The sequence below is a fragment of the Scyliorhinus torazame genome, chromosome 27 (assembly GCF_047496885.1).
Source record: "Scyliorhinus torazame isolate Kashiwa2021f chromosome 27, sScyTor2.1, whole genome shotgun sequence".
In the NCBI taxonomy this organism is placed as follows: domain Eukaryota; kingdom Metazoa; phylum Chordata; class Chondrichthyes; order Carcharhiniformes; family Scyliorhinidae; genus Scyliorhinus; species Scyliorhinus torazame.
Window position 1 is genome coordinate 18,770,546 of NC_092733.1, and position 23,842 is coordinate 18,794,387.

Here is a 23,842-nt window from a genome sequence, read left to right on the forward strand (position 1 = left end):
GCCAAATCCCACTCCCGCTGATGAAAATCGTGCATATGCAGTGGAATGGTTGGAGAGGGGAGAGGACAAAAAATGCAACAGAACGTTGCGCCGACCAGGAACAGGACGAAAGTCAATAATTAAAAGGGCTATCGTGAGCATATTAAGTTGCAGGAGGCGGGCTGCCTGCTGCCAGTAAAGCGGCAGATTGATGGGTCTCACCCTGGGTCAGAATTTCAAGGGGAAAGGATGTGGGAACAAAAACAGATCAAGATACAACACTAATTTCGCAGGAAGAGGCTAAATGCACCGAGGTCTTCCGTGATTGACAATTTTAGGGTTTCTTTCCCCCTCAGGTTTTTCCAACGGTAACCCTCGATATGGGGCTCCTTTCTCCAACAAATTGGGAGCACGCAGGCGGAGGTGGGAGAGGTGGGGACGGAGATGAACTCTCTCTTCGCTGACAGCTGGTTGTCCAGGGTGTGGAGGGATTTTAACCTAGGGAGTAGGGCCTCACCACACGCTGCCGAGAAGGTGAAGGACGAAGAGATCAGGTGTGACTCAGAAGTGCACAGTGATGAAAAAAATAAAATAAAATAAAAATCACACAGCTACAATTAAGGAGGGAACGCACGAGCCTCGGAAAAGGCAGCTGCAGACCATCTGCCGGCCTTGCGTCCCTCCGTCGCACCATCGGGCCACACAGTGAACAATGTCGCCCTTTCGGAGACCCTGCTCATTTCACAAGTCTTGTCACTCTTCTCTGCTGTTTTTTAGGTAACTGTACTTCATTTTCACGTAGCGTCATAGAACCCCGATAACACAGAAGGAGGCCACTCAGCCCGTCTAGCCTACGCCAGCCCGCTGAAAAAGCACCCTATCCCTGTAAATCCATCTGCCCGTTGGTCAATTCAGCACGGCCAATCTACCTAACCTGCTCATCTTTGGACTGTGGGAGGAAACCCACACAGGCACGGGGAGAACATGCAGACTCCGCACACAGTCACCCGAGACGGAATCAAAGCCGGGTCCCTGGTGCTGTGAGGCAGCAGTGCGCGCCTCCGTGCTGCCCATACTCCACCTGACCCCGTAACCCCATCTAACCTTTTGGACACTAAGGGGCAATTTAGCGCGGCCAATCCGCCTAACCTACACATCTTTGGACTGTGGGGGGAAACCGGAGCAGCCGGAGGAAACCCACCCAGACACGGGGAGGACGTGCAAACTCTGCACAGTCACCCAAGGCCAGAATCGAAGCCGGGTCCCTGGCGCTGTGAGGCAGCAGTGCTAACCACTGTGCCAATGCTCCTGTGTTCTTGTTCTATCTTCTCAACTAACTTTGAATTTATAACCTGGGTTTGATCCCCACCCCCACAGCCATCTGTAGAGTTCTTAATGCCCCCCCACAGCGCATACCCTCTGCCTTCAAGAGCGGCTTCTGGTCTCCTTTCAGCACAAGCCTTCCTGGGACTTCCTTTGGCTACCGATTCGTGCAAGGGGCCACACATCGGGAACAAGTATAAAAAGACCCCATCAGTACTGCCGGCACTTCGCCAATGCAATACCTAAACCGAGTAAATCATAGTGCAGAAGGTGGCCATTCGGCCCATCGAGTCTGCACCGGCTCTTGGAAAGAGCACCCTACCCAAGCCCACACCTATCCCCATAACCCAGTAACCCCACCCAACACTCAGGGCAATTTTGGACACTAAGGGCAATTTAGCACGGCCAGTCCACCTAACCTGCACATCTTTGGACTGTGGGAGGAAACCGGAGCACCCGGAGGAAACCCACGCACACACGGGGAGAACGTACAAACTCTGCACAGGCGCTGACCCAACAGGGAATCAAACCTGGGACCCTGGGGCTGTGAAGCAATTGTGCTAACCACCATGCTACAGTGCTGCCCATGTAAATGTTTGACAACTCCACGGCCTCTCACAATAAAACGGATGCTGTGCGCGACCTGCATTTTAGAGCAGAAACGGGTTTGGAAAGGCAGCCTCCAAGGAAGCCCGCAACCCGAGTTTCTTTCCACCTGAAAATAATTTTCCATTACAGGCGGGAGAACTGACAAGAAACCGAACAGATATTTCACGGGGCAAACCGGCTCGGAGCAGAAAGAAAAACTGACTCCTTCAAAGTCTCTTCGTGATCTTGGATCAAAAAAATAATAATAATTCAGATAAGCTCATTTTGTCGTTTCAGGCCTGGGGACATCAAGCAGAAAAGGGACGGGGGCAAAAAAATAATTTTTTTTAAATCCTCTCCTGTTTGTCAGATGGATTGGTATCAGGCGGACCGCTCCGTGGAATCTAGGTCACTAGACGCCAATCTGAAACTACTCTGGTACAAGGAGAAGTGCTGGCGGAAAGCTGCTGGCTCAGGCCTGGACCCCCCCCCCCCCCGACCCCAACCCTTTGATGTGTTTAAAAACGAAAGATGAAGAGGATAAAGCAAGACAGCAGCTTATTTTTAAAAGAGGGAAATTGCCAGCGGTTTTGATTCCGCAGCAGCAGCTTTGCCCATAGGGAACACCGAAGCCCGCACAGTGGACCTTTCCCCTATCCTGACCTCCCGGAACAGGGACGTGCTCAGCGAAGAAATGAAATGGACGAAGACGGACTGAAAGCTGCAGAGTTCCCATTCTGCGCTCTCTTGGCGCAATGTCAAGATTTGGAAAGCGGAATCTTCGACGAGTGGTATCTGCGGGATTTGTGACGAGTGCCATCGGAAATGTCTTTGCGCTGTGCGATTTCGACAGAGGTTAATGCCGCATAATCACATTTACGTGATCGCTGCAATCGTTATCGAACATAGTGAGGCCTGTGCAATAAAGGACCGCCATTGTATAATTATTCGCTGCCTCGAAGCTGCCGGGCCGCATGTCTGACATCCAGTATTGGGGGAGCAGAGTGTACCTCCGACTAAAAACACTGGGCTGGCCAAAGCCACTGGCGTTGGTCCCAGCCACGAACCTCGCTCCCCAGCCGCCAACTCCAACCTTCTCTTCTCCCTGGCGACAACCTGCGACTGAGCCAGACCCGTTTGCAGTCTCATGTTGCATTTGACAGTCTTGCGTGGAGTTTGCACGTTCTTGCCCCGTGTCTGCGTGGGTTTCCTCCGGGTGCTGCGGTTACCTCCCACAGTCCCAACGGTGTGCGGGTTCGGCGGATTGGCTGCGGTCAATTGCCCCTTAGGTTCCGACGGTTAGGTGGGGTTCACCTCACAAGACTGCAGCAACCAAAGAAGGCAGCTCAGCTCTGCCTCTCCAGGACAATTAGGGATGGTAAAATAATTGCTGGCACCCTCGCCCCATGGATGGAAGAAAGTTGGGCAGCAGGTGGGTACCCCAAGACTGCAATATTCACTCGTAAGCAAGTTTCAAACAAGTAATGACAGTATAAAATAAAGGCAGAAACTCGAAGAGGTGGTGCAGGAACAGAGGAATCTCGGTTTGCAAATGCATACGTTATTGAGGATGACAGGGCAGGTTGAGAGAGCAGTTAATAAAGCAAATAGTATCTTGGGCTTTATTAACAAGGGTAAAGAGGTCATATTGACACTAGATAGGCCTCAGCTGAAGTCTGCGTCCAGTTCAGGGGTCATACTGGAGGAAGGTTGTGAAGACACTGGAAAGAATAGAGAGGAGGTTCACAACAATAGTTCCAGCAATAAACAACTGAAGCTATGAGGATGGATTGGAGAGGTTGGGACTGTTTCCCTTGGAGGAAAGGAGGCCGAGAGGAGGCCTGATGGAGGTATTCAAAATCCCGAAGGTGTGGACAGGGTACGCAGTGAGAAACTGATCCCACTCGAGTGTCCCGGCCCTGGGTCACTGTCTGTGCGGAGTCTGCACGTTCTTCCCGTGTCTGCGTGGGTTTCCTCCGGGTGCTCCGGTTTCCTCCCACTGTCCAAAGATGTGCAGGTTGGGTGGATTGGCCATGATAAATTGGCCATGATAAATTGCCCTTAGTGTCAAAAAAGTTAGGTGCGGTTACAGGAATAGAGTGGAGGCATGGGTTTAAGTAGGGTGTTCTTTCCAAGGGCCGGTGCAGACCCGATGGGCCGAATGGCCTCCTTCTGTACTGTAAATTCCATGACGTCCCTCGCCCAAAAGCAGCTTAGCTGGGCTGCATTCTAGGATCAGGTTTCAGCCCAGCGAGCAGGTCTCAACCTGCGGAAGCCCTGGTTTTGTTTTGCCTTTGTGTAAACAAGCATCAGACACCCCAATGAATTAAATGGCGACGCACCTGAAAGAATCCTAAAGAGCAAGGGAGCTGTAAATAAAGCAGCACTGCACCTGCTCACTAACCCGGCTGCTGGTCACTTACCGCAGGTGTAACTAAACTGTGGAGACAAGTTGCAGCCTCCCTGAGGTGACCCTGCGGGCTATCCACCTTGTGTTTCGTTGCTATAATTGCAGGGACGTGCCCCCATGGACAATGATACTTAATTTTTGATGAATTGTCAGTTCTCGTCAAAACGCTGGCTGCTGTGAATATTACTGCCCAATGGGGATTTTTTTTTTTCGTAAAAAAGTTATTGCTTTCAGTTCCGTCTAAACCAAGTTGATTTTAGAAACAGTCAAAATGCTTTCTGGACTGCCCAGTGAATGCACAGAATTACCATAGAATTTACAGTGCAGAAGGAGGCCATTCGGCCCATTGAGTCGGCACCGGCCCTTGGAAAGAGCACCCTCCTTCAGCCCACGCCTCCACTCTATCCCCGTAACACCAGAATCGGACAGCTCCATTGTGTGGTCAGAGCTCAGCCCACGCAACTGGCATCAGTACCAGTAGACTGAGGGACGGTGAGAGCATGAGATGGGGGGGAATGAGAGGGAGGGGGAGCACGAGGAGGGAGCGGGAGGGGGAGAGGGCGGGTGAGGGGAGGAGAGAGAGAGGGGAGGGAGGCAGGCACGGAAGGGGGAGGGAGGGGGCGCGCGAGGGGAAGAGAGGGAGGGGGCGTGTGAGGGGGGCACGTGAGGGGGAGAGAGAGGGTGGAAGAGAGGAAGGGGGTGCGTGAGGGGGCGGGCACGAGGGGGAGAGAGATGGAGGACGAGAGAGTGTGGTGGATGGAGAGAGAGAGAGAGAGAGAGAGAGAGAGAGAGGGAGAGAGAGAGAGAGAGAGAGAGAGATTGATTATTCAATAAACCCAAGTGCGTGTGGGGATTTAGTGAGCACTGGTTGGGCTCAGCTGTGATGCCTCAAGCAGTTGAATAACCTGTTAATGCTTGGATCGACTTGTATATAAGAAAGGCTATTATAAAGCTGCTATTTGTTATGAAACCATCCCACAGCAGGGGATGGCAGGAGAGAAGCAGAGAAATATCAAGAAAAAAAAGACTGTATTGCACCAGTCCCAAAGCATCAAACCTTTAGAAGAATGAGAGGTGATCTCATTAAAACATATAGAACTTTAAGGGGCCTGACAGGGGAGATGGAGAGAAAATGCAGCCCCCTGGCCGGGGAATGTAGAACACCTGACTACAGTCCCGGAGTGGGGGAATTGACTAATTCAGACCTAGACAATGGGAGGTTTTGCCATTTCAAAAGGTTGTCCATCTCTGGAGCTCTCCATCCTAGCAAACAGCTGCAAAATCAGTTCTTGAGCCGATACAAGGTACTACGGGGAGATGGGACGATGCGAGAAGCTGGAGCTCAGGTAGAAAAACAACCATGTTGCTGAATGCCGGAGCTGGATCGAAGGGTCCAATAGCCTGCTCCTGCGTCTTGGGTCATGTACAAAATAATTGCCGGAACTTCCATACTTGGCCCATATTTATTGAACCAAGTGACCTCCTGGGACACATGCGGAGCTACGATTTGTCACCTATCCGTCATCTTGCCTCTTCACTTTGTGACAAGATCCTTGCAAGAGGAACGCCTCATGTTCTGCACCGATACACTCTATCGGCCTTTATTCGACACTTCAGTATCCCATAGAAAGCATCCTATCAGGCTGCACCACAGCCTGGTATGGCAACTGCTCGGCCCAGGACCGCAAGAAACGTTAGAGAGTCGTGAACACCGCCTAGTCCATCACACAAACCCGCCTCCCATCCATTGACTCTGTCTACAGCTCCCGCTGCCTGGGGAAAGCGGGCAGCATAATCAAAGACCCCTCCCACCCGGCTTACTCACTCTTCCAACTTCTTCCATCGGGCAGGAGATTCAGAAGTCTGAGAACACGCACGAACAGACTCAAAAACAGCTTCTTCCCCGCTGTTACTAGACTCCTAAATGACCCTCTTATGGACTGACTTCATTAACACTACACCCTGTATGCTTCAACCGATGCCGGTGCTTATGTAGTTACATTGTGTACCTTGTGTTGCCCTATTATGTATTTTCTTTTATTCCCTTTTCTGCCCATGTATTTAATGATCTGTTGAGCTGCTCGCAGAAAAATACTTTTCACTGTACCTCGGTACACGTGACAATAAACAAATCCAATCCAATCCAATCCCTCTTCGGTACGCAAACTGCAATTTGGTGAACTCTCAGATACCTAGCAAGTTCCACCGTTTGCTAAAATGTCATTATGGGTAACGATTAGGGTTCCACGTTAAAACAGGCAAGTCTCGTCACTTGCATTTTATGAACTTCTCACCATCCTACAGATGTCACAGAATGACCGCAACATAGCTAAAGACGCATTTTCACGCTGCCCAGGATCGTTTTTAGTACAGACTTCAAACATTTCATAGAATTTACAGTGCAGAAGGAGACCATTCGGCCCATCGAGTCTGCACCGGCCTTACAAAGAGAACCTGACTCAAGCCCACGTATCTACCCTATCCCCGTAACCCCCACTTAACCTTTTTGGGCACCAAGGGCAATTTAGCGCGGCCAATCCACCTAACCCGCACATCTTTGGACTGTGGGAGGAAACCAGAGCACCCGGAGGAAACCCACTCATGATTGACGGTAACATTGACGGTAAACATATCTCATTACAGCTCCCACTTCTTAGCCTGATATCCCGAGAGTAAATGAGGCCCTCCCAAATCTCAGGAGAGATCAAGTCACCATACCCGTGGGCGCCAGATTTGGTAACTTACTTTTACTTTTCTCCGAGGGGCCTGACTCAGCCGGGACAGTGAAAGATTACAGCTGTAATTTGGCCGCAACACCGGTGACCGGTGACGGTCACATGCGCACTGTACCCCGGTGAGAGAGCCAACACCAAAAAAGGAGAAGAAAAACTGCAGGGAAAACTACAGAGGGGCAGCACGGTGGCACAATGGTTAGCACTGCTGCCGCACAGCGCCAGGGACCCGGGTTCGATCCCGGCCTCGGGTGACTGTCTGTGTGGAGCTCGCACGTTCTAAATCAGCCGCTTGTTAAGATTCAAAGCTGCTCGGACCCAGCAGAAGAAAAAGGCACCCAAAAAAATAACATACCGTCAATCAGCACTCGTGTCTCTTCATCGTAGGCTGGCATTTTCTCTTCACCTGCATCTTGCTTTTCCGGTAAATAGGAATTTGGCTGGTCCAAAAGAGAAACAAAGAAAAGGATCGTTACTTCTCCGAGAGACAGACGAACTGGGACAACATGGTCGATGTGGGCAAACTTCAAGAGCCGAGTTGTATTTAGAGGCCAGAGTGGGCCCAACAGTACACCAGACACTGACAGGCACCCAATCTAAGACGGATTTAGGCCACTGGGTGGTCCAGTGGGAAGCGCATTTTTCATACGTATTTAAGAAGCGAGTAAAATTAAACATTTTTTTAAAAGTGCAGTGGGTTTTCAAAAACACTTGGAAATACAATATCAAAATCAGATTATGCATTTAACGTGTCCCTGAAATCAACTAAATTTGGACTCCTAACATCGGACAGCGTATTAACCTGGTACATGTACTTTTTTTAAAAAAAAATTTGAGTACCCAATTCTTTTTTTCTAATTAAGGGGCGGCATGGTAGCACAGTGGTTAGCACTGGTGCTTCACAGCTCCAGGGTCTCAGGTTCGATTCCGGCTTGGGTCACTGTCTGTGCGGAGTCTGCACGTTCTCCCTGTGTCTGCGTGGGTTTCCTCCGGGTGCTCCGGTTTCCTCCCACAAGTCCCGAAAGACGTGCTGTTAGGTGAATTGGACATTCTGAATTTTCCCTCCGTGTACCCGAATAGGCGACGGAATGTGGCGACTGGGTGATTTGCACAGTAACTTCATTGCAGTGTTAATGTAAGCCTACTTGTGACAATAAAGATTAGTTATTATTATTTAGCGTGGCCAATTCACCTAACCTGCACATCTTTGGCCTGTGGGGGTGAAACCCATACAGACACGGGGAGAATGTGCAAACTCCACACGGACAGTGACCCGGGGCCGGGATCGAACTGGCACATGTACTTAATGTACTTTTGGGGGGGGGGGGGGGGGGGGGGGGGGAACAGACATTAATAGGTAACGATGAAGACCTGAGACAGCACTTCGTTCTGCAGCACCGAGGTCAAACTGATGTTGCTCGACACACAAGCCGACGGGAATCAAAGTCGGGAACCAAAGAGTTGCGTGGTTCAATTATTCTCTGGGCAAGCTCGCCGAGATCAGAAAGTGGCAATGCTGCTGTCGAAAATTAATATCGCAAAGTATAAATGTACCACAATTCGCTAGCACCCTCCGTGCACACCCGGATTAATGAATGATAGATAACAGCGAGAATTCTTAATTAAAAAGCAGTAGGAGATAATGATTAGTCTGCTGAAATAGAATCTTCCCACCCCCTCCCCCTTTCAAGTGAGATGCACAGAAGTCAGGTTTGCAATAGTTTGAGTATTTGGACTAGACAGCTAAATCACAGATTCGAGATTTAACAGAATGAAACCATGGGGTTAAAAGCGATGGTGCACACTCAATATTAATTGTCCCAGGGAGCCACTGCTTTTTCATGCTGCTCTTCGATAGAATCTTTCTTCTCCCTTGTTTTCATTGAATCATGGAATTTACAGTGAAGGAGGCCATTTGACCCATCGAGTCTGCACCGGCCCTTGGATAGAGCACCCCACTTAAGCCCATACTTCCACCCTAACCCAGTAACCCCCACCCAACCTTTTTTGGACAGCCAGGTGAGGGCACGCAGAGGGCCACAGGCACACAGCCAGGTGAGGGCGCGCAGAGGGCCACAGGCACACAGCCAGGTGAGGGCGCGCAGAGGGCCACAGGCACACAGCCAGGTGAGGGCGTGCAGAGGGCCACAGGCACACAGCCAGGCAGCTGCAATGAGTACAGGATGAAAGCTACTCACAGTTGCCTCAAATTCGATAAATCTAACTGTGGGGGCACAAGAGGATCACACTCGGAGGTGATGCGGGTAAAGAAAAACTACTTTATTTTCAGGACTATGCTTCATTTCTGACTGACAAAAGCGAACAAAAGAGTATATGCTGTAAAATCCCAAGGATACCCAGGTACTGTACACCAGTCTATTTCTTTTTTACCCTTTTCAAAAGAACAGCCTCTGGCGCTCATTTGAATTACTATAGAAAACCGAATTACTGACTGGGAGTGAATTCAAAAGCAGTATTTCAATTCATATTGAACTGTAACAATATCACAATGTATTAGGTGCTCAGGGGATCGGGATTTATGGGAGAGAGCCCACTCCATCACTCACAGTTGGATTTGACGGTGGGTAAGAAAAGGTTGGGAATTTTCAGCTTTGACAGTCACCGCTGCAGAGTTTCCCCAAGTACAAACACGGAGCTTAACGTAGGAACAAACATAAAAAACATTTTTATTTCAGCGTCACCCATTATAAACAAACAGACATGCGCAAAGTAGGCAGACTCTTTGTCGGAAGGGCGAGGGGACTTCAGAATGACTGCTGGGAATCTTAAGCGACAGGGGAACACTTTTCTTTCTGACTGGCCGAAGGTCCTTTTATCCCTCTGGGTTGCCGGGGGGGGGGCAGAGCAGAGTGCATGAGGGGCTCAGAGGAGAAAGGGGGGAGCTGGGGGGCTCCAGAGGAGAGACGGAAGGGGAGGAAAGAGGGGAGGCATTGGAGGAGATGGGGAGGGATCGGGGGGGGTCAGTTGCTGGTAGGGGCCCCAGTGGAGAGGTGGATGGGCTGAGTGGCAGAGGAGAGAGGTGGTGGAGCCAGAGGAGAGATGGAAGAGGGGCTGCGAGGCCAGAGGAGGGGGGAGGGCCTTGAGGGCCCCAGTGAGCTGGGGAGGGGGGGTTTGGAGGAAGGGTGAGGTGAGAAGGGGCTGAGCGGTCACCCCAGAGGAGAGGGGATGCAGGAAGGGGCCCTAGCGGAGTGGGGCCGGGGGAAGAAGAAGTGCAATGATAAGAACAGTTCACCTCCTGGCAGCAAGACATGGCAATATGTGGGTGCTTTGTCACTGCGCTCTTCGAACCAGAAGTATACGTAGCGGATCCCAGGGTTTGATGTTAGGATCACTGTTCTTTCTGGTAACATGATGCTGAATATAACTTGGGTATACTAGCACAGAACTCAGGATTGTTTCCAGACAGGCAGCACGGTGGCACAGTGGTTAGCACTGCTGCATCACGGCGCCGAGGACCCGGGTTCGATCCCGGCTCTGGGTCACTGTCCGTGTGGAGTTTGCACATTCTCCCCGTGTCTGCGTGGGTTTCGCTCCCACAACCCAAAGATGTGCAGGGTAGGTGGATTGGCCACGCTAAATTGCCCCTTAATTGGAAAAGATGAATTGGGTACTCTAAACTTATTTTTTTTAAAAAGGATTGTTTCCAGACGCAGACTGCTGAAATGGGCAGACATGCAGCAGATGAAATTTAACACAAGTGTGAAGTGCTACATTTTGATAGGACAGGACAGACGGGAAGCGATGATATATATTACATGGCACAATCTCCACGGCTAACAGAGTGATCTCACGCAAGCACTCAAATCTTTGCCGGTCGCTCTTGGCTTTAGTAATCGGGGAAAGAGGACAAAAGCAAGATGGAGGTCCTGTGGGGCAGCGGGTTAGCGTCCCTGCCTCGGAGCCAGAAGCTCCGGGTTCAAGTCCCACCCCAGGACTTGACGGCCAAACAGGTTGAGTATGCCAACCTGCAAAATCCTTCCGAACGTGCCAATGGCTGGCGGTAAGAGTGGGGACAGACTACTGATCAGCCGTGGGATGGAAAGAATGTTGCAGCCTCAACCATCACTATCCCTAGCTCCCAGACTACATCGTGGCTGCAATATGTTGCCAGGGCAACGCAGCCTCACAGGCACCACCAGAAAGTTCTGCTAAATCTTTATAAAACACTGGTAAGGCCGCAGAGGGGACTCATCCCTCTGTTTCTCTGTATTCCGGCCCCGGAGCGCTCGCGCGACAGCCGCAATCCTCTATGCCGGCCTCTTGCACGCTGCCAGTTTTAATTGCGCCATCACGAGTGGTGGTGGTCGTGCCTCCAGCTGCCTGGGACCCAAGCTCTGAAATTCCCTCCCTAAACCCTCTTCCCCTCTCTACGCCATTTGCCTCCTTTAAGCCTCTCCTCAAAACTTGCTTCTCCGACAACGGTCTTTGGTCACCTGCCCCTCACGTCTCCGGCTCGGTGAGGCACCTCGGGACATTTGATTAGGTTAAAAGGCGTTACAGAATTAAAGCTCCGAAGAGGAGAGCAGGCGGACTCGAAACGTTAACTCTTGTCGCCGACTCCGCGGGCGCTACCAGACCTGCGGAGCATTTTCCCGCTTTCATTACGGAAATCAAGCTGCTGCTTTTACGTCCGGTTACGACAACACCCTTGAGGGAGGATGTCGAGAGCTCGGAGGGTGCTTACCCGAATGGTACCGGGGAATGGGAGTGGCTCAGTTGGCCAGACGGCTGGGTCGCGACGCCAACAGCCCGGGTCAAATTCCCGCACCGGCCGGGGTTGTCCGCAAAAGGCCCCACCTTCTCAACCTTGCCCCTCACCCAAGGGACGGTGGCAGCCCTCAGGCTAAATCACCGCCAGTCAGCTCTTCCTCAAAAGGGGAGGGGGCGGCCTCCGGGGCTGGGGCGGAATCATTTACATCTCCACCAGGAATGAGCGGACGACTACAGGAGCAAGTTGGATCGCACGGCCGCTTACCTCGCAAAAGGGATCAGTACTGGAAGAGGGAAAAAAAAGAACGTGTCAGGATTGTATCGGGAGAGCAGGCAGGAAAAGTCAGGCAGCTACTGAACGATGGGCTAAATAACCTCCCTCTGCGCGGAATCATTTTCTGATTTTATGAGCTGCCATTTAGCTGACAGTCGTGACGGAGAAAGTACAATTTTCTTTTCTGGATCTGCTGCGCAGTGCCAAAGAGGTGTTTCTCTCCTCTGCTGTTGACAAGCGGGAATGCTTCGGGGCAGTCATTACAAGGCAGTTGCCATGGTTACAGTTAGCGCTCGCTGATTGAAAAAGAGTATACGGCTCCTAAATGCTGGTGGTATGTGGTAACCTTGCTCTACCTGGACCATTATCTCACACAAAGGACATCTTATCCTCCGCTGCTTTTGGCCTCACACACTGTGCAAGCGGATTCAATGTGCCCGATTCTTCTGCATTTAAGTCCTGCTGTGCAGGCCAGCAAGTACCTTGTCCGTCTTCTCTCCCCCCCCCCCACCCCTTCAAATACCTTGTAATCTTCTTCGCCTCCCTCCTCCTCTTCCTCATCCTCGTCACCATCGTCATCGTGCTCCTCACCGCCGCCATCATCGTCATCCTCGTCACGGTCATCCTTCTTCCACTCTTCACGGTGCGGCGTGGAGTGGCCGTCCTCTACCTCCTCCGCGGGAATCTCCGGGAGCGTTGGGATTTCGACTGCTGCCTGCCAGATCAAACAAAGAGGTGGTCTGAACAAGCAAGCCTTGGGTTCAAAAGAGGTACCAGCAATGTGGTTAAAAAGCAGACGTTAAAAAGCCATCATTCCTTTTTCTTTTTAAATTCAGAGTACCCAAACCTTCTTTTTTTTCCCCAGTTTAGCGTGGTCAATCCACCTGCCCTGCACATATTTGGGTTGTGGGGGGTGAGACCCACGCAGACACGGGGAGAGTGTGCAAACTCTGAATTGAACCAGGGTCCTGGGCAGCAGGCCACAGTATTGCTAACCCCTGTGCCACCGTGTCATCCTCGGAGCCAATATTTCCAATGGATCTAGCACCAATTCCTCTGATGGCAAGGACACCGGCTACATCCAGTGCAGGGTTAAGTGAAAATCGCTTATTGTCACAAGTAGGCTTCAAATGAAGTTACTGTGAAAAGCCCCAAGTCGCCACATTCCAGCGCCTGTTAGGGGAGGCTGGTATGGGAAGTCACACGAGGCAGGACATTCAGAGCGTGACTCCTGGGGGTTTGCTGACCTCGGTAGAGACAGTAACTGCAATGAAGTTACTGTCGCCACATTCCCGTGTCTGGGTAACACAGAGCGAGAATTCAGAATGTCCAATTCACCTAACAAGCACGTCTTTTAGGACTTTGTGGGAGGAAACCGGAGCACCCGAAAGAAACCCACGCAGACACGGGGAGAACGTGCAGACTCCGCACAGACAGTGGCCCAAGCCAGGTATTGAACGTGGGACCCTGGGGCTGTGAAGCAACAGTGCTAACCACCGTGCTATTGTGCCGCCCGGTTATGAGACAGCACCCGTACAAACTGCTTCCTAACCAGCTAGGCTCAGAGTTGTCAAAACAGCCATTTGAGGGCAATGTCGAGAAAGCTTGACGTGCGCAGAACATACACAGAACTGGGAGCATTTTTTAATCTGATTTGTAATCAAGGGAAAGGCACCCACCTCAGACTTGTACTTGTCCTGGATACCTGCCCAGATAGCGTCCCGGAAGCTGGTAACATCAACCTGTCTGACACCTCCCAGCACACTCTGTCGGAAAAGGAATCACTATTTTATTTTCAGTTAACGTACGGTTGGATATGTAATAACCATGAAAATCAATCGTTCACCTCTGTCAATAACCTCTTTGCTGGTTTAATGGTGTAGCGTTCCAGGTGTAGCCGTATTAAAAAATATTTAAAATTCTTTCACCTCGCCTGTTCTTCTCACCCCGCCTGCTCAACAAAAACAACAGGCGCCCTGCAGCTCACCGCCATTTCCCAAATTCCGTCTTTCGGAGCCCGGCATTAGGAATTTACAACGTCTTTTCCTTTTGCGCGCGCATTTTGAAAGCTGCGGGCGCAGAAGGAAAGTCCGTTCAGCGCGACTAAGTCTGCCAACCCGCAAATCCACCCGCCAACCGATACTGCAGCTGATGCCCTCTGTAAATCTCAAGTTTGGTTCTCACTGCAGGTTCGCCCGGGGGGGGGGGGGGGGGGGGGGGGGGGGGCATACATCTGCAGACCTTGTCACGTCAGGCTGAGTTGGGAGAGGAGAGTGCATGCAAAGTAAAAAATGCAGAGGAATGATAAGAGGGCGAGAAAAAAAGGTCAGCCGTGGAAGGATTTGGGGGCAGAGGGGGGCAAAATTGCCAGCCGATGCATATACCAGCTCAGCAATTCTAATGACAGGAGGCTACAAGCCCTATTTGGAAGGCCATGATTCCAAACAAAATTAATGCTTCTTTTTTTTTTTGGTTAAACTTCCAGGTCATTTCAGTTAATCCTGCAATGCTGGTTAACGATTCTTCCGACAGTGAGAGAATCATAGAATTTACAGTGCACAAGGAGACCATTCAGCCCAACATAAGCACCAGCCCTTGGAAAGAGCACCCCACTTAAGCCTGTACCTCCAACCTATCCCATAACCCAGTAACCCCACCTGACCATTTTTGGACACCAAGGACAGTTTAGCATGGCCAACCCCACCTAACCTTTACATCTTTCGGGATTGTGGGAGGAAACCGGAGCACCCGGAGGAAACCCACGCAAACAGGGGGAGAACGTGCAGACTCAGAGTGACCCAAGCCGGGAATGGAATCCGAGACCCTGGAGCTGTGAAGCAACAGTGCTAACCACTTATGCTACTGTACCGCTCAGAGAAGGAAGGAGAGTAAGACAATTGAAGAACAAGACCAATTAGCATAGCACAGTGGCACCATGGTTAGCACTGCCGCCTCAGCACCAGGGACCAGGATTCGATTCCGGCCTCGGCTGACTATGTGGAGTTTGCACGTTCTCCCCGGGTCCCCTCCCACAGTGGGTCAGCTTATGGCATTACCGGGATAGAGTAGGAGAGTGGGCCTCGGTAGGGTGCTCTTTCAGAGGGTCGGTGCAGACACGATGGGCCGAATGGCCTCCTTCTGCATTGCAGGGATTCTATAATTCTATGAATTCAAAACTGCAAGGGATGAGATACCATGAACCACAGTGATGAAGGGCGCTCTCAGTCCAGGTCCGCAACCTTCCCTAAACCTAAACCCAAGACCAACAGCGTAGAAAGACTCCGAGGATTAAGCTTTGGTGAAGACAAAAACACAACTTAAGCCGCACCTCTGCTTCCTGCTCAGACACCACGCCATCTCCATCGCTGTCTAATTCTGGATGTGTCTGAATTTCACTTATCGAAACCGCTGAAATTGAAAGAGAGAAACAACATTTACAATTCATTCTTCTGATGGAGGGAAGTTAATCTCAAAATCAATGCTCGAAGAAACCGCTGGTGCCTTCTGTTGGACGATCGCAGCCAGCACGCCATCCCTGAATCAAAAGCCAGCTGGATTGCAAAAAAGAGGCAAAAAAATGTCATCCAAATTGCACTCTGAAATTAATTTGATCCAATGAGATTGTGGTCCTTAACCTCAGATACTAACCTCGCCATCTAAATCGGGAGGAGAACTGCAAATAGGTTTTGTGTGCCGCTTCTCGAATCCCGCTCTCTCTTGTTTCGATGCCAAACTTATAACCAGAAGGTCGTCAATTTAGTAGGTGGAACCGCAAATGGCAAGGCCTTTTTGCAAGAGCATGCCCAACCCCGCAACCTCTTTGACCCAGGAGGTCAAGGGCAGCGGGCGCGCGCGGGAACGCCACCACCACCTGCAAAGCTCCCCCGCCACATCATCCTGGCTTTGTCATGCCCAGGTCAAACTGGAACTCCCTAGCAGTACTGCGCACGCAGCTTCAGAGCATGGGGGCTCAATGGGGTGCAGCACCGCGACCTTGAGAGCAATTAAAGACGAGCAGCAAACGCTGGCCTTGACCCACATCCCAGAAACAAAGAAGAAGCTTTCATCATCACAGTCGTGCACCACAAGCAAGCGAGCTGAACCACTTGCAATTTTTTTTTCTCCGTCATCTATTCATGGACGTCGCTGTCTGAGCCCAGCATTTATTGCCCATCCCTAACTGCCCTTCGACCGAGTGCCTCGCTCGGCCATTTCAGAGGGGTCAGTCAAGAGACAACCACTTTGCTGTTGTCTGGAGTCACATGAAATGAAAATGAAAATGAAAATCGCTTATTGTCACAAGTAGGCTTCAAATGAAGTTACTGTGAAAAGCCCCTAGTCGCCACATTCCGGCGCCTGTTCGGGGAGGCTGTTATGGGAATTGAACCGTGCTGCTGGCCTGCTTTCAAAGCCAGCGATTTAGCCCTGTGCTAAACAGCCCCTGTGTAGGCCAGACCGGGTAAGGACGGCAGATTTCATTCCCTAAAGGACATCAGTGAACCAGGCGGGCTTTTACGACAATGGTCTCGTAGTAACTAAGACTTTTAATTCCAGATTTCTTTTTTTTTTTTAATATATGTACTGCATTCAAATTGATTCGAAGCCGGGTCCCCGGGGCATTGTCCTCTGGATTGCTAGTTCAGTGACAGCACCACTATGCAACGCCTTCCGATTCATCCAAAAGCACAAGGGAGAAAAGGAGATCTGTCAGTTTCAAAAGTGTGCTCATAAAGCCGAGGGGTTCTGGGCCGGCACGGTGGCGCAGTGGTTAGCACTGCTGCCTCAGGGTGCCGAGGACCCGAGTTCGATCCCGGCCCGGGTCACTGTCCGTGTGGAGTTTGCACATTCTCCCCGTGTCTGCGTGGGTCTTACCCCACAACCCAAAGATGCGCAGGGTCGATGGATTGGTCATGCTAAATTTGCCCCTTAATTGGTAACATTTTTAAAAATCATTAAAAATGAAGGTTGGGAGTGCGCGCGGGGGGGGGGGCTTCAGCAAATTGAAGCACCCGCTGGCATAGACGTGGGCCTCTTTTGACTGGTGAGCTCGCCGATAAGGATTACGCTGGGGATCTGCGAACGCTGGGCAGGGAAAAACACTGTGGCCACTTTGAGCAAGGTGCCAGTCAAGGGTGGTGACCGTGGGAAATCAGGGAAGCCGATCAGAAAATCAGTGCTGCCGACTCCACGGGGACACAGGAACGACAAAGGTATTCAAAGCAGGCTCTTTTCTTCTTTGTTAAAAAAAAAAAGTCGAAGAAAGCCATGCCAGAGCGCAAGCTGGTAAACTCACAAGCCATCTTCGTCGTCATCCAGCTCCTTGAAGGTTTCGGCAGCCTTGGCTTTCTCCTTCTCCAGCTTGCGTGCAGCTTGGACCTCTGCGAAAACAAAAGGGATATTAATTGAGAGCCAGCTCACATTAACTTGGAAATCGGCACCCCACATGCCTACCGTACGCATTATAAGTCAAGGCCACTTTTACCCGCCTGGTCGAATTTTCTATCAAAAGGAACGAGCTCCCGTTTTATTTTGCGTTTTGTTGCGATGGAGGTCAAAATATTGTGTCACAGTCTGGAGTACAATAAACCCAAGTGAGCCGTCAAAGAATGACCCTAAATTAAAAATCTTTTGTCAACACCAGAACGCATTATTACTCTTTATAGTACATTCCCTCAGCAAGGACACACAGCACAGCAGCAGCTGTGGCTAACGCACAGGGGGAAAAAAAAAAGACAAAATTCCAATTGGAAAACGCGACAAAGAAAACCACACAGATCGGGGGGAGTACAAGGCCATTTTGCAATCTGGGTTTCGATGCCGATTTTGAAAGATGCTGGATTTAAAACCAACTCAACCTCCACTCCCTGCAGCTTAAGATCCCCCCCCCCCCCCCCCCCACACCCCCCCCAAAACATGAAGGGGGTCATATTTTCTTTGGCAAATGATCCTGCCAAACACACCGACCTTGGGACGTTTTATTACATTAGAGGTGCTATCCAAGTTGTTGTTGCTGCTGAACACGCCCCACCCCCACCTACGCTGCATCAACGGTGTTTGGTCAGGCATTCATTATCCGCACTGCAGAAGCAGTACGGAATGCCATTCTCTTCTGCACCGTGGAGTGATGGGTTCACACAAGTATAAAAATAATTTGCTCGCGTGAATTATTCATGAGCTGGCAAGCTGCTCTCCCTTTTCCAGAGCCTTACTGGCACGCAAGGATTGGAGGGTTTATTTTTTTATTTTATTTTTTTTTAAATTCGCTGAGCAAAAGACGGTGACCATGAATTCCGGACACTTTCTCGCTAATGCGAGCGGAAAATCAGCCGCTCAACTTTGCAAAGATCTCACGCGACACATGGTGAAAACGGCGGTAACCTGTCACCGCCAAGCTGCAGGTGAGCCGCCTTACCCAACCAAAAGGTATCCCCTCCCAAGCCATGGCTGGCGGGAGCGCCGAAGCTGCCCATTCGGGGAGAGGCGGCTGGCTGTTTGCAAGCTCGCGACCCAGCCCAGGCGGGTTCAACAGAGAAACCGCCAAGTAAAGTGTCGTAGAGGCAAGGTGAATAAAAGAGGGGAAGAGAACTCCGTGAAGAGAGAAAGGGAGAAATAAAACTGAATAGAGTCTTCACAGGGAGCAAGTGAGAGGCAGCATGAGAAAAGCTGACTCGTGTGTGTGTGTGGGTATGTGTGTGTGTGTGTGTGTGTGTGTGTGTGTGTGTGTGTGTGGGGGGGGGGGGGGTGTGTGTGTGTGTGTGTGTGTGTGGGGGACCCTGTTTAGGTTTAGACCTCAACGCCTTTGAAATGAGATGAAATGAAAATCACTTATTGTCACAAGTCGGCTTCAAATGAAGTTACTGTGAAAAGCCCCTAGTCGCCACATTCCGGAGCCTGTTCGGGGAGGTCCTCTCAAGGCATTTTCAATCATTTTCTGTACTACACAGCATCAAAAGGCTTGTGACGGTGAGGGGTCTGGTTTAGCACAGTGGGCTAAATAGCTGGCTTGCCATGCAGAACAAGGCCAGCAGCGTGGGTTCAGCGTGGCAGCACGGTAGCATTGTGGATAGCACAATTGCTTCACAGCTCCAGGGTCCCAGGTGCGATCCCCGGCCAAGGGTCACTGTCTGTGTGGAGTCTACACGTTCTCCCCGTGTCTGCGTGAGTTTCCTCCGAATGCTCCGGTTTCCTCCCACAGTCCAAAGATGTGCAGGTTAGGTGGATTGGCCATGCTAAATTGCCCTTAGTGTCCAAAACTGCCCTGAGTGTTGGGTGGGGTTACTGGGTTATGGGGGTAGGGTGAAGGTGTGGGCTTGGGTAGGGTGCTCATTCCAAGAGCCGGTGCAGACTCGATGGGCCGAATGACCTCCTTCTGCGCTGTAAATTCTATGAATTCCCGTACTGGCCTCCCTGAACAGGTGCCGGAATGTGGCGACTAGGGGCTTTTCACAGTAACTTCATTGAAGCCTACTTGTGACAATAAGCGATTATTATTATTATAATAAACAGCAATGTTGCCTGATATGAATGCCCACATTACCATAGTTTGCCCCAACATGAGATAGAATTTTTTTTTTAATATATAAAAGTGATTGGTAGCACTCAACATTTTTCACTTTCTTTCCTCTCTGCAAATCAAGTTAAGAGCCACCACAGCACGGAAGGAGTCCGCTCGGTCCATCAAGTCTATGCCGGCCCTCTGAATAGCAATTTCGTCTCAGCCCCCGCCCCCCACCATTTGTCTTCAACCATTATCCAGCGAAGCCGGCACAGATGGAGTTACCAGGATTTTGCCAGCAGCCTCTTATAATAATAATCTTTATCAGTGTCACAAGTAGGCCTACATTAACACTGCAATGAAGTTACTGTGAACATCCCCCAGTCGCCACATTCCGGCGCCTGTTCGGGTACACGGAGGGAGAATTCAGAACAACCAAATCACCTAACAAGCACGTCTTTCGGGACTTGTAGGAGGAAACCGGAGCACCCGGAGGAAACCCACGCAGACACGGGGAGAACGTGCAGACTCCGCACAGACAGTGACCCAGCAGGGAATCGAACCTGGGGCCCTGGCGCTGTGAAGCAACAGTGCTGACCACTGTGCTACCGTGCTGCCCTTGCATCAAGGGTTGCAGCGGACACCCTTATTTCTTCATCCAAACACTTTCCATCTCCCACCCATCCCCCCTCAATCAACTTCCTCAAGATCGCAAACCTGCAGAGTTTTTTCTCCTATCAATCTATGCAGTAGCCTACTTGCTGGTAGACTAAGACGTTTTGCTGATCATAGAATCTCTCCAGTGTAGGAGGCCATTCGGCCTGTCAAGTCTGCACCGGCCTTTGGAAAGAGCACCCTACTAAAGCCCACATCTCCACCCTATCCCCAGTAATCCTACGTAACATTTTGGACACCAACGGGCAATTTAGCATGGCCCATCCACCTAATCTGCACATCTTTGGACTGTGGGAGGAAACCGGAGCTTCTGGAGGAAACCCACGCAGACATGGGGAGAGCGTGCAGACTCCGCACGGAGGCCAGAATTGAGCCTAGGTCCCTGGAGCCGTGAAGCAGCAGTGCTAACCACGGTGCCACCCAATGGGTCTACGTTTTTTCAAAAATCAAATTGGAAGTGGGGGGTGGGGGAATATTGTGTTGTTAGGTGTCGAGGTACTTTGAAAAAGTACACCCAGGCAGGTTTTATCTACAAGGCTGCAGAAGGTGTTTGTGTCGAACTTACACAGATAATGGGACAGAGCTGAAAGCCAGCTCGAAAGATAAGAGTAAAGTAAACCACAAGATTATGTCACTGAAACAAACTCATTTGCTATACATCCTGTGAAGATAGAGGCAACATCATCTGTTGGCCAAGTACACAAATGCACTGACTTCTTTTATCACAGTTACAAAAAAAAGGGAAGATAATATTTTGAACGGTAATTTTTAATCAGATGTGCAAACAGTAGGATTTAGCACCATCATGTGGCGAGATATGAAATGTCAGATAGGTAAATGCAGCTGATGGCCACCGCACGTGGCTCAGTAAGGAGCAACATCAGCATACAAACCATAGAACGACAGAATTCCTACAACGCACCGACCCTCTGAAAGAGCACCCTACCTAGGCCCCCACCCCCACACCATCCTCATAACCCCAACTAATCTGCACCTCCTTGGACTTTACGGGGCAATTTAGCACGGCCAATCCACCTAACCGGCACATCTTTGGGGCTGTGGGAGGAAACCGGAGCACCCGGAGGAAACCCACGCAGACACGGAGAGAATGTACAAACTCCGTGCAGACAGTCACACGAGATCAGAATTGAACCCCGGTCCCTGGCGCTGCCAGGCAGCAGTGCCGACCACTGTGCTACCCCTGGAAACTCCCAGATTCAATCCCCCCAAGACGAGGCAGTGTTGCCTTTAGGCACTCATGGCAACAGTAGTTCTCGGGCGGTGGGGTGGTGGTGGTGGTGCATTCCTGATTGCTGTTCAGTGACAGCGACTGGGACAGTACTCGGGACAGAACTGGGATCAGCCATGGTGCCCCCTTCTTGGTTGAACAGGTTGCCAAGACTCACCGTTGAGATTCACAAGTCAATAACTTGGGTGAAGTCCTACAGGGTCATCCCCATCTGAGGTACCCTACCCCAGAGAGCACTCGGGTCTCTAGCAGAAAGGGGGGGACGGTCCCACAAATTTGTTAACATTGGACACCCTGGGATTCTAATCCCACCATTTTCGGTGGGCCTGAATGGCAGAGAGGACAGAGAATAGAGCGGGGATCACAGAACGTCTTCTACGCTGGCAGGCTTTTCCCCCACTCGACTGTCCCCACCCATCGCTGATGACTTTAGAAGTCAGGATCCCGATTTACATCTGTTTGAATATTCAGATCAATGACAGTCCCCCCCATCCCCAACGGTGGACGGTCCATTCACACAAGCGTGCCGAATTATGACAGATCCTCCGCAACTTGCAGCTGGTGACCAGAACCCACCGGGGACGCACAGATTAGTACAGCCCGCCAGGGGGAAAGAGGGTCGTGCCTGGGCAGTGTCATGAGGGTACTCTTATTCCACTTGTATCTTTATTTTTACAACAGCGCTCAGACCTTTCAGGAGCGGAGGTCGCTGGTGACATCGTGGGACCCGCCGCCTTGATTTTCTTTTCACCAAGTGTCAAATAACACGGCGGTAAAAGCCGGAAGTGCAGCCGGCAGGCTCCGCCCCGCCTTTCCCACCCGAGTCACAAAAATGGCAAAATTCCGCCCAAGGGTTAATAATTCCTTGCACCTTGGAACAGAAGGTTCTCCAATTTGAACCAGAACGCTTTGGGATGCCAGAGGAGAGAGTACAGCTCGGCGGGACCGTTGAATGTTTTAAAATCGGTGGAGGCACACGGATTCTTGTCAGGCAAGGGAACCAAAGGTTATCGGGAGGTGGGGGAAGGGGGCGTTAGATGGGAATGTGGAAGTCTAAACACAAACGGATGGGAGCAGGCTCGAGGGGTCGAATGGTCCGCGGTGTCTTGCTTCCGATGTCTCCCGTCTTATCGATGAGCAGCTGAGGGGGAAATGAAGAGAAGGCTTACTTGATGGGGGCGAGGCGAAGGGCAAGGGGAGGCCTGTGGACCTGTTGGTTGAATTGCCTCTTTTCTGCTCTGTAAATGCTTTGCAGCACTTTGTAAATCCTTGCGCAAAGGTGACGAGTAGGACAGCCGACCATGCGTGGCTAAAGCATAACTTCCCTGACCAGCAATAAACTTAAGGCAAGGAGATTTATCGACAACAGTGTGGGGAACAGTTGCGGTTAACAAACAGAACGCTTTGAAGGATGAGAGCAGTAATCAGGAAGATTAGAGAAATCTCTCTTTGAAGTAAACACCTATAACCATTTGGGCAAATACATAGAATTTACAGTGCAGAAGGAGGCCATTCGGCCCATCGAGTCTGCACCAGCTCTTGGAAAGAGCACCCTACCCAAACTCACACCTCCACCCTCTCCCCATTACCCAGTAACCCCACCCAACACTAAGTGCAATTTTGGACACTGAGGGCGGTATAGCATGGCCAATCCACCTAACCTGCACATCTTTGGACTGTGGGAGGAAACCGGAGCACCCGGAGGGAACCCGCGCACACACGGGGAGAACGTGCAGACTCCGCACAGACAGTGACCCAAGCCGGGAATCGAACCTGGGACCCTGGAGCTGTGAAGCAATTGTGCTGACCACAATGCTACCGGTCTGCCCAAAATGGTTTGTTTTCAAAGGATTCAGGAACAGCTACATCATGGGGTCGTATCTGTGACTTGCACCTTTGATGCATGCCAAACATAGGTGTGAAAAGGAACGTTGGGGGGCGCGAAACAGAACCCGCAAAACCAGCTATTACTAAGGACGGCTGTGTGCATCTCGACAACAAGCGTCCCACGCTCACTCAACGCTTGTTATGGTGAACCGCAGAAGGAGAGAGTTTAAGTAGAGTTATCCATTCGACTCAAAACGTTTACTCTGTTTCTGTCTCGGGCAGCGCAGTGGCGCAGTGGGTTCGCCCTGCTGCCTCACGGCGTCGAGGTCCCAGGTTCGATCCCGGCTCTGGGTCACTGTCCGTGTGGAGTTTGCACATTCTCCCCGGGTTTGCGTGGGTTTCGCCCCCACAACCCAAAGATGTGCAGCTTAGGTGAATTGGCCACGCTAAATTGCCCCTTATTTGGAAAAAATGAATTGGGTACGCTAAATTTAAGGGGGAAAAAAGAAAAAAAAGAACTGTTTCTATCTCCACACATGCTGCCCAGCCTGCTGAGCTT

The 23,842-nt window shown here is 50.9% G+C and overlaps 1 protein-coding gene across 1 annotated transcript in view; it reads right to left on the reverse strand.

Moving 5' to 3' along the window:
- The window catches only part of prkcsh (PRKCSH beta subunit of glucosidase II), a 91,884-nt gene that overhangs the window by 40,934 nt on the left and 27,108 nt on the right, over window positions 1-23,842 (reverse strand). Inside the window, exons 7-11 of the mRNA XM_072491055.1 lie at window positions 17,331-17,415; window positions 15,366-15,444; window positions 13,717-13,803; window positions 12,561-12,752; window positions 7,388-7,472 (exon numbers count right to left, since the gene is read on the reverse strand). Coding sequence (XP_072347156.1) covers window positions 7,388-7,472; window positions 12,561-12,752; window positions 13,717-13,803; window positions 15,366-15,444; window positions 17,331-17,415 — 528 coding nt within the window. The remainder of the gene's footprint in view (window positions 1-7,387; window positions 7,473-12,560; window positions 12,753-13,716; window positions 13,804-15,365; window positions 15,445-17,330; window positions 17,416-23,842) is intronic.